The sequence below is a fragment of the Limulus polyphemus genome, unplaced genomic scaffold, assembly GCF_000517525.1.
Source record: "Limulus polyphemus unplaced genomic scaffold, Limulus_polyphemus-2.1.2 Scaffold3020, whole genome shotgun sequence".
In the NCBI taxonomy this organism is placed as follows: domain Eukaryota; kingdom Metazoa; phylum Arthropoda; class Merostomata; order Xiphosura; family Limulidae; genus Limulus; species Limulus polyphemus.
In genome coordinates, this window is record NW_013668630.1 from 35,813 (window position 1) to 46,778 (window position 10,966).

The window sequence follows — 10,966 nt, forward strand, 5'->3', positions numbered from 1 at the left end:
TGTGAACACAAATTAGTTAGCATAAATCAGCTAAATGACGAAAAATTAGGTGTCTGTTTACTTGTGACCACTCAGTGTAGATAAGTCTTATAAAAGCATTTTTATATTTGTAGGAATAGTGAGACAAAATAGGTATCAAAAAACTAAGCTCTATCATCACATGCAACTTAGGTTTAACTCAGATTTAAGTAGGCATATCCATCACCAAAACAGAAAACTGAATTAACCACCTGTTTTTATGGAAGCTAGTGTCTCTGTAGGAGTAGTGAGAAATAGTAAAGATAGGCACCAAGACACTAAACCTTGTGTAGGCAGCCCATTGGCCAATGGCCATGTGTAGCCATTTCACAAAAATATGTGGCCAACTTGTAGAATCATCAATAGTGTGTTTTTCTAGCTGGTCAGAGAAAAAGAATGCCAAATCTCTCAATGAAATTTCACACTTTTGTAATTTTGAAAAAGTATTTATTTGTACTTTTGCATTGTGTTTATAATTGACCTTGACTGTCATTAGAATCCTGAAATAAATTTATTTTGCAAAACTTTTCTGTGATTGACTGGCCACATCCATGGCCAGGAAAAAAATTTGGTTGCCTACCCATGCACTAAACTGTATCAACATGCAAAATAGGCTTACCTCACACTATGATAGGCATATCCATCTCCAAAACAATAAACACTTAATATGTAATGAGTGATGATATAGATGACATGTAAACCCTGCTAACTCGTATATAAGCAGTAATGAATAAGTAAAAAAAAAAAGGAGAGAAAGGTGCCAAAGGAATAAAATATATCAACATGAAAAGTAGACTTATCTGGCTCTAAAACTAAACTCTGCTGTCTTTCTACTAGTGACAAGATGTTTGTTAGAGTTTTCGTATTTTATCATAGAATTTACAAATTTTTATGAGACTGACAAAATTAGCAACTACTTTCAAAAGACCTCACTTACCTTATCCAAGATAACTGAAAGATCATTTAGGAGTTAATGAGTGTATTTATGTTCTGATATTAATGAAGTACTAATTCATTTATCAGGTATAACATCACTATTGTATAAACCATATGTATATATTCAAAATTTTTCCTTGTCACGTACTTAGCATTAACAAGATGTACTTCTGCCATGTTATCTCGGTGATTAGGAAAATTTATTAGATATTACTGGCAGGTTATGAACAGGAGTACTTTTCCAAAGAGTGTAGGCTTAATTCAGTGATTAGGTAAAAACTGATTAGATATTGACAGCAATCTTTAAGCAGGGACTGTTCTTTAAAATAACTTAGGCTTAGTTCAGTGATCAAGAAGAAATGGTTAGGCCTAGGGAAAATAAAATGTTGTGTTTGTGGTAACTCAATTGACTTGGGAAAAAGTTCCAGATTCAAAAAGTTTTAGGCTATTTCTTGCAAAAAATATACAAATAATATACTCTAATATTTTTTATCAGTTGGCAATGTTTTAATCCCTGTTATTCAAGTGAGCAAATTCAGTAATGAACTCTTTCACAGAATGTAACTATGATTAATACTAACATTATTTGCATGAATGTTTACTTGAAATTCTGTCAGATAAAAGTCAATATTGCAATAAATTTATATTAACATAGTTGTGTGTTTTTATTCTAATATTATTATGCTAATTTTTGGTAACAAACCTTAGTAGATAATTATTTATTTGTTGATTCCCAATATTTTTGTGTAAACATTTTTTTTTTCCAAGACAGAATATGAAACACGCTTCTTTTTTGAAACAGCCTGCTTGTTTCAGTTTGTTGACAGGCACTATACTCTTGAGTAAAAGTTTCTCAAAGTGTCCATCTCTAACAATGTCAGCTAAGACATATGTTGATCTACATACTATTACTAAAAGTAGTTGCACGTACCTCATGATGTTTAGTAACGTGACTTTAACACTTGATTCCAGTGCTAAGTAATGAGTTTCCTTGTTTATAGAAATAACGTAGAGACTTCTCACACCCATGTGTTAAGACCAAGGAGTGTTTTGTAGTTCGTGGCAAATGACAAGAATTGAAGAAAAAAAGAAATTCATGACAGTTCTTCCTTCATTAAAAACTGTTTAAAATGAGGACTTCAGCCTATAACCTCTATACATTATGTGAAATCAGTATGATATAAGGAGAAAAATGATGCATATTTGCCGAAAGAACAGACAAAACTAAAGAAACTAAAAGTAATTTATTTCTTGTTTTGATAGAATGTATGCAAAAAATTCTCTATTTTGACAATGGTATGATATGGTACAGTGTAATATTGCTTAGGGGAAAAGAAATACTATTTACCTAATCTAATTTTTCCTGGAATGTTACCATAAACACAGAATTGATTTTTGTTTTGAAAAAGGGGGATTACTCTTTAACATAACTTATTCCTAATTCAGTGATTAACTCTTTCAGCACGGGCTTGGCCCCTGGGACCGATCTCTTAACCATTTTGTGCTTGTTATAGTTTTCATGCTATAACTTTAAAATTAGTAAGCATATGTTAAAAAAAATTTGCATATTATCAGTAAACATTACAATGCTTTCATATACAAAATATCAGATTTTTTTTATTAAGTTTTAGGGTTTGTTAAGCAATGTTTTTCACATCCTTTTTCTTTTCACAGGTTGCCTATCCAATGTGGAAAGTAATTTTCATTTTAAGATTAAAAATACTTTTATACATCAGAAAATTTTAAAATTTCACATGCAAAAACTTTATATTTTATCTGTTATTTTCCCTAACGAATCTCTGTGCCGGTTTGGTCTATTTGATCGATCTCCTACTACTGTAAAAAATGAGGAAATAAATATAAATTCTGCTTCTTTCATTCTAGAATGACAACAAATTATAACATGAAAACATATATGTTTAGACTAAATAGCTTAAATCTCATAACATTATACATTTATATATATATATATATATTATTTTTATTATATTGACCTTTCAGTTGTGCTTAGCTAACAAAACAGAAGTTACAATGATGTGGCACACGTGCACTCATGTTACCATATCCAATAATATAAAACTGACCTTTAGTCTTCAGAAAGTGACCTGTCTTGGCTGTGTTTTAATGGACTAGTATTTTGTAGAATACAGTCACATTTCAATTATTATACAAATATGTATATAGATTGTTACTATTTACAAACAAGTTCTTGAACTTATTTTTCTTAAAAGATAGAACAGTAAATATAGAAGTAAAAGCAAACAATTATCTCTTCTAGTTATGAACTTTGTACTCATTTGCTGCTTGCCATAGGCTGCTAAGCCTTAAGAAATATTGCACGTGGACGATGTGAAATGAAATAATTTTTTTAGGTTTTATATATACATCTGAATAACCAAAAAATAATAAATTACTATATCGATACCATCGAATTCCACAATAATTTATCAAGTTTAGTAAATAACCTGTACTTGGGCCTAAAAAATATATAAAATTTCGAACAGGCTAAAGACTCAACTTATCAGCATGAAGGTTTGATGCTGATATATTTGAAAATAGCTGAGAAAGCCAATAGGGGACATTCTGAGCTTTTAGTTGGTTATTCACATGTCATATACTGAAGTAAGTGTATATAAGGGACTATTTCCAAAAATGGAAAGAGGTGAGCAGGGGCCACTGTGTTTAATTCAGTACATGAGCAAAAAGGGATATTGGTAATTTGAGTTCCTAATTTGTACAAAACTATAGACTTTGTATTTTGACATCACAAACATCTAATTTGAACCAGTGCTGCATTCAACATGACACAAAAATGTTTAGGTGTTTTTTTCATCTTTGCTTTTAAATTAAGAAATTAAATAATGTAAAATATGAAAATTTAAATTATAGTACACAGTTTGATACGAAACTTAATGACATAAATTCATTAAATAGTAGTTCAATAAAATTTTGAATGCGAGTCAGCAAATGCGTTGACATGGCCTTTGACTCATTACCCCTCTGTAAAAGGTTAAGAATAATTGATCAGGTAAACTGGCATTATAGGAAGAAGGGATTACTCTTTTAAAATACAAAAAGAAGCTTGATATAACTCCGTGATTAAGAAGTAATCAGGTAAACTGGCATTATATGAAGAAAGAATTACTCATTTAAAATACAAAAAAGAAAGTTTGATATAACTCTGTGATTAAGAAGTGATCAGATAAACTGGCATTTATGAATAAGGGATTATTCTTTTATAAGAAACTTGGTTTAATTCAGTGATTAAGAAGAACTGATTAGATATGCCCGCAGAAAGATACCTAAGCTGTAAAAAAAGCTAAGTCCAATGATTAAGAAGATATCACTAGAACTTAAGTTATTCAATTATAACCATTTTCAGTTGCGTGTTTTTCTTTTTAAATAAACAAAAACTAGGTGTAATAGTTTTGATTTAAGGATTCTTTATGTTGATTTAAGGATTCTTTATGTTGATTTAAGGATTCTTTATGTTGATTTAAGGATTCTTTATGTTGATTTAAGGATTCTTTATGAAATTCTGTAATTTCTTAGTAGCAGAATAGACATTTTCTCTTTAGCAATTAGAAAAGAGTTTATTTTGGTTGGTCTTTCAGATAATGATTTTGTTGTTCTCTGTTTTTAGGATATGCGGACAACAGTGGTTGCCAAGCAACTGGATATCACAGAACTTGAAGGAGAACTGCGAAATGCAATTCGAAACGTTGAAGTAAATATCTTTTTAATCAAGTGAATGAATAATGCAAACACAGAATTAAATTTATACATAACTCCATGCTGCAATTACATAGTCATACCATTTTTATGATTAGAAAATTATTATAAAATGTGTGTAATGTGGTAACACATTCTTTGTCATTATTAAAACATTGTTAATAGATTGGATATCACATGGATTGCAAAAGTTTAGTGAGCAAGCTAATACATGTAAGGTACAATGGATAAAATAAATGTAGAACAACTACAAGAATGTAAGAACGTCACTAGATAAAATATTATAAACAGAATTAATGTATAACAATTACAAGAATGTAAGAAAGTCACTAGATACAATATTATAAACAGAATTAATGTATAACAATTACAAAAGTGTAAGAAAGTCACTAGATACAATATTATAAACAGAATTAATGTATAACAATTACAAAAGTGTAAGAAAGTCACTAGATACAATATTATAAATAGAATTAATGTATAACAATTACAAAAGTTTAGGAAAGTCACTAGTTGAGTATTATTGACAGACTGAATGTAGAACAATTACCAAGGTTTAGGAAAGTCACTAGTAGAAAATTATTAACAGACTGAATGTATAACAATTATCAAGGTTTAGGAAAGTCACTAGTAAAGTATTATTGACAGACTGAATGTATAACAATAACCAAAGTTTAGGAAAGTCACTAGTAGAATATTATTGACAGACTGAATGTATAACAATAACCAAAGTTTAGTAAAGTCACATGTAGAGTATTATTGACAGACTGAATGTATAACAATAACCAAAGTTTAGGAAAGTCTCTAGTAGAGTATTATTGATAGATGAATGTATAACAATTACCAAGGTTTAGGAAAGTCACTAGTAGAGAATTATTGATAGGCTGAATGTAGAACAATTACAAAAGTTTAGGAAAGTCACTTGTAGAGAATTATTGATAGGCTGAATGTAGAGTAATTAAAAAAGTTTAGGAAAGTCACTAGTAGAATATTATTGACAGACTGAATGTATAACAATAACCAAAGTTTAGTAAAGTCACATGTAGAGTATTATTGACAGACTGAATGTATAACAATAACCAAAGTTTAGGAAAGTCACTAGTAGAATATTATTGACAGACTGAATGTATAACAATAACCAAAGTTTAGGAAAGTCTCTAGTAGAGTATTATTGATAGATGAATGTATAACAATTACCAAGGTTTAGGAAAGTCACTAGTAGAGAATTATTGATAGATGAATGTATAACAATTACCAAGGTTTAGGAAAGTCACTAGTAGAGAATTATTGATAGATGAATGTATAACAATTACCCAAAGTTTAGGAAAGTCACTAGTAGAGAATTATTGATAGGCTGAATGTAGAGTAATTAAAAAAGTTTAGGAAAGTCACTAGTAGAGAATTGTTGACAGACTGAATGTAGAACAATAACCAAAGTTTAGGAAAGTCACTAGTAGAATATTATTAACAGACTGAATGTAGAACAATTACCAAAGTTTAGGAAAGTCACGTGTAGAGTATTATTGATAGGCTGAATGTATAACAATTACCAAAGTTTAGGAAAGTCACTAGTAGAGAATTATTGATAGACTGAATGTAGAACAATTACCATGGTTTAGGAAAGTCACTAGCAGAGAATTATTGACAGACTGAATGTAGAACAATTACCAAAGTTTAGGAAAGTCACTTGTAGAGTATTATTGATAGGCTGAATGTATAACAATTACCAAAGTTTAGGAAAGTCACTAGTAGAGAATTATTGATAGACTGAATGTAGAACAATTACCATGGTTTAGGAAAGTCACTAGCAGAGAATTATTGACAGACTGAATGTAGAACAATTACCAAAGTTTAGGAAAGTCACTAGTAGAGTATTATTGATAGGCTGAATGTAGAACAATTACCAAAGTTTAGGAAAGTCACTAGCAGAGAATCAGTGATAGACTTTTTTGTAGAAAGATTACAAAAGTTTAAGTCCTCAGTACAGTATTATTAACAGACTTAATGTAAAAATAATTCTGAATATTTTGTTTCATTTTGTTGTTAGAAAAAATATGACTGCTGCCTGTGAAGTTTTTGAAAGTGAAGAAGTCTGTGTTGTGAAGTTAACAATCCAGTGTATCTCAGTAATTTAAATACTGTTTTATTGATTTCTAGACTATTAAGCAAGTGTATTAGCTCTTTCAGTCAGTATAATCACTATAATAAACTAAGACAATTCTTTTGTAGGAGAAAATTCAGAAGATAAATATCTTAATAGAGAATGTGTCAACAGATGAAACAAACTTGGAAGCCAAGATAGAAAAAAGAAAATCTGATTTGGAAAGAAACCAGAAACGTTTACAAGCATTGAAATCAGTTAGGTAATATATATATACCTTGAAGATTTGAAGAGAAATATTTTTTATGATATTCACTTTATTGTGTGAGGATTAACTTTCAACATCTCTATATAACTTATTACTTGTTTGTTTCAAAATGTATTCAGAAAACTTACAAAAGACTATCTGATTTTAATCTAATAGTTTCTCTACATTCATCAGAAAACTTACAAAAGACTATCTGATTTTAATCTAATAGTTTCTCTACATTCATCAGAAAACTTACAAAAGACTATTTGATTTTAATAGTTTCTCTACATTCATCAGAAAACTTACAAAAGACTATCTGGTTTTAATCTAGTAGTTTCTCTACATTCATCAGAAAACTTACAAAACACTATCTGATTTTAATCTAGTAGTTTCTCTATATTCATATATTTCATTTGTAGAATTAACACTTCCCACAAGATCCAAGAGAATTGGCCATAGATAGATGCAACATATGTATTCGAGGAGAAAATCTCCTAGGTTATCAGACCCTCTTTCAATTTCAATGTATAGCGATAATTCAGTATTTCCAACAGTTTTAACTCTTGCCATGGGTATCCTTCACTGTGCATTACACAAAGTTTTATGTCTTACATTCAAAGTTTTATTAAACTACTTTTTGTTTATGTTATAGCAATTAGTATAGCATAAAATCATAGCTAACAATCCATATTTCAATTATATAAGTGTTAAGTTCTTAATTATACAAGACAATGTTAAAAAAGTCCTGAATTTCCCCTAGTGTGACGCACGACGCATTATTTTTAGACATCTTATTTTCTCTCTTTTATCCACCACCTCTCCAATAAGTACAAACATAAATTACTCACTATAAAATAGTTATTGCTCAGACAAACCATAATTTTTATAGCCTTCAATTTTGTTTGGTTACAGAGCTATCAAATATAAAATGAGACCCTCCTGCCAGATCCTGTCTTTCAGGATTGATTAATAGTTCTCTCTTATGTTTAATTATATATTACTTATAACCAATAGAAAGCCAAGGTTTTCATCTATCAAATGACTTATTGTATATTGTGTTCTGAACAGATAAGTGTCAATTTCACTTATAATACATTTTTCACTCCCGTAGTAATAATAACGACGAGCTTGGATGAATTTGTAACAGCTTTTGTCGCATATTTAGAAAGCCAGAAAGAAAATGTTATTTAGTGCATTGCTACCATTAGTGTAAAAAAAGGTAGGGTTAAGTGTGATTGACAATTGACAGCAAGAAAAAAGAAGATTGAGTAAGTACTTTATTTTTTGTTTTTCATGTTTATTCTTTATTTATTATTATAAAAGTTACTAAAATATAAAAATATGTATATTTTTAGGTTAGTTAAGATTAGATTATGTAAAATATATAATAATAAAAATAATATAATAAAAATGTTTAATAAGGCATGCACGTGAGCAGCTCATGGGTAATGTAAATTGATAGTGTAATGTGAGCTGCACTTTCCCCTTATAATGGTCCAGATAGTAGTTAGACACAATAAAATTTAATTATAAGTAGATGTATACTGTTACGAGTGTAAAGCTACTTAGGATAAACGAATGTAGTTTCGAAATCATTCTAGAAAGAAAAAGAGGGTAATTTAGATTTGGGGGGGGGGGTATGAGGTCAGTCAAATTGGCCAACCTTGTATAGAGTTAGGCTAGAGAAAATAACAGATACAATATAGAGTTTTACTGAAAACAAACATTCGAAGTGTATTTAGAAAGTTTTAGAGATTACACAAATGAAATTTGAGATTTTTGGAAAGGAGAAAGTATTTTTTATCTTAATATGAAAATCACTTTACATACAGACTATTCAAAACAAATACTCAATATATTCATGGACAAATCTTTAGTTTAGTTTATTAAAAATACGTCACTAAAAATATGATTTTTTGTATGTGAAAGACTTATAATGTTAACTGAAAGGCTGCCAAATTTTGTGAAGATATACATACTATATTGAAAGTTAGAAGTATTAAATCTATAAAGACTTTAAACGAGTACAAAGAAGTCACTTGGTAGGTTGAATTGACCAAGTCTGTGTTGAGAGTGTTAGTGAAGCTTTTAGTAGCAAGATCCTCTAGCAAGTACTTGTAAATACATTGTCTCTGTACTGTGAGTCAACTCTACTCATTAATTGATCTTTTACATAGCCGCTGAACTTTTTCTAAACCTGAGAGGCAATGGGGGTTAACCCCGAACATTTCTTCATAAGTGGAGTGTTAAATAATTGCCTACACGCCAGTGTAGATTATTCTAAACAGTGTTATATTCCACACTGGAAATACTATTTATCTGCACCTGGGTAGTCTAGTTTATGAGAAAATTGGAAATATTTTTTTCATGAGTAACTTGGATATTTGTATAAAAACTTCTCTTGATTGGCTTAAGATTAGTCTGATCACTAATCCTTATTGTGCAAACTTAACATTATTTATTGCCCAAGACCAATGTACAACTATTGATATTTCTTTTTTTTTTAATTTTCTAGGTTTATAATTTGATTATTTTGATTTGAATAAAATTTCTTTATACAGAAATAGCTTTAATTTCAAATATGAAAGTGATTTTTTAAACACAACGTATATTTCACTAAACATTCAGATAATTATGCTGGGTTTTGCGAGGCAATGCGTTGATGTCGTTTGTAGCTCAATATGGCAATTTGTTGGATTGGCTAGAGGAAACCTGTAATGATACTGTGTTGCCATCAAATGTGCATGTACAAGCTCATGGGTTTATTAATAGCATGCAGGAGTTCAGTGTTTTTTGGTCTGAAGCTGTTTGAAAATAACTCAGCCAGTGCACATTCTAATACAGTCACCTAAATTTTGTCCAAAATTGAAGGCACTGCTTCTCTTCTATAGGATGCTGGCATTGCAACACAGTTTTATAAATCCATTTCATCCACTTCTAATTTTATAGGCTTTGAAGAGCCTGCATTACACAGAAGTGCAAAGTCACACAAACTGTGGAAGCTGAATTTGAAAGTATATACCAATCAGTGTTTGCAGCTGCTGTTGAATCAGTTTCTGTTAGATATCCTACAGATGATTTGCATAAACTAGCAGTGATCGAGAAATCTCTATGCAAGCAATCTGCAACTGATTTTGATGAAAGTTATGACATTTGTCAAGATGACCTGATGCCATTAAATAATATCAAAGGACTGTGTGAAATATGAAATTGAACAAGTGCCAAAAATTTATCAAAGATTTATGTTCACTTTGTGAAACAATGTGCAAAAATCTTGTGCTTAAGGATGTTTGTCCATCAGCTTTTCCCATGCTCAAAATCTATACGATGGTTCCGAGGACTACATATACTGCTGAAAGATCATTTTCTGCCCTAAAGAAGCTGAAAAGTTTAATATGTATAGAGTATTTTTTTATTTCTCGGTTGGAGCAACTTGTCTAGGAGATTTTCAGAGGGGCCAGCCCCCCTACCCCCAAGTTCAATGGGTATGTTTTAGCAAGTACATGTAAATAGATTTTTGTTTACTATGGTTTATCCCTACTCACTAATTAGAGCAATGGTCCTTTACCAAGTACTTGTAGCCACCCAGTGGCTCACATTAAGTCTGTAGGCTTATAATGTTAAAATTTGGGTTTTGATACTGAATCCATTTACTAGATCAATGTACCAGATGCACAAAGGACAGACACCTGGATGGATGTACTAGATACACAAGGTACAAACACCGGGATGGATGTACTAGATGCACATGGTACAAACACCTGTATGGATGAACAAGATGCACATGGTACAACCACATGGATTGAAGTACTAGATGCACAAGGTACAAACACCTGGATTGACAGTACTAGATGCACAAGGTACAAACACCTGGATTGATGTATTAGATGCACAAGGTACAAACACCTGGATTGATGTATTAGATGCAC

The 10,966-nt window shown here is 30.4% G+C and overlaps 1 protein-coding gene across 8 annotated transcripts in view; it reads left to right on the forward strand.

The window, feature by feature from the left end:
• LOC106468478 (clusterin-associated protein 1 homolog) overlaps positions 1 to 10,966 on the forward strand; it is a 35,645-nt gene that overhangs the window by 19,631 nt on the left and 5,048 nt on the right. For all 8 annotated transcript variants that reach the window (XR_002612655.1, XM_022396809.1, XM_013928908.2 and 5 more), the window contains 2 exons: positions 4,598 to 4,681; positions 6,916 to 7,049. Coding sequence is in view for 7 of the 8 variants with exons in the window: in XM_022396809.1 (XP_022252517.1) it covers positions 4,598 to 4,681; positions 6,916 to 7,049 (218 nt within the window). In the remaining variant the exon portion in view is untranslated. The remainder of the gene's footprint in view (positions 1 to 4,597; positions 4,682 to 6,915; positions 7,050 to 10,966) is intronic.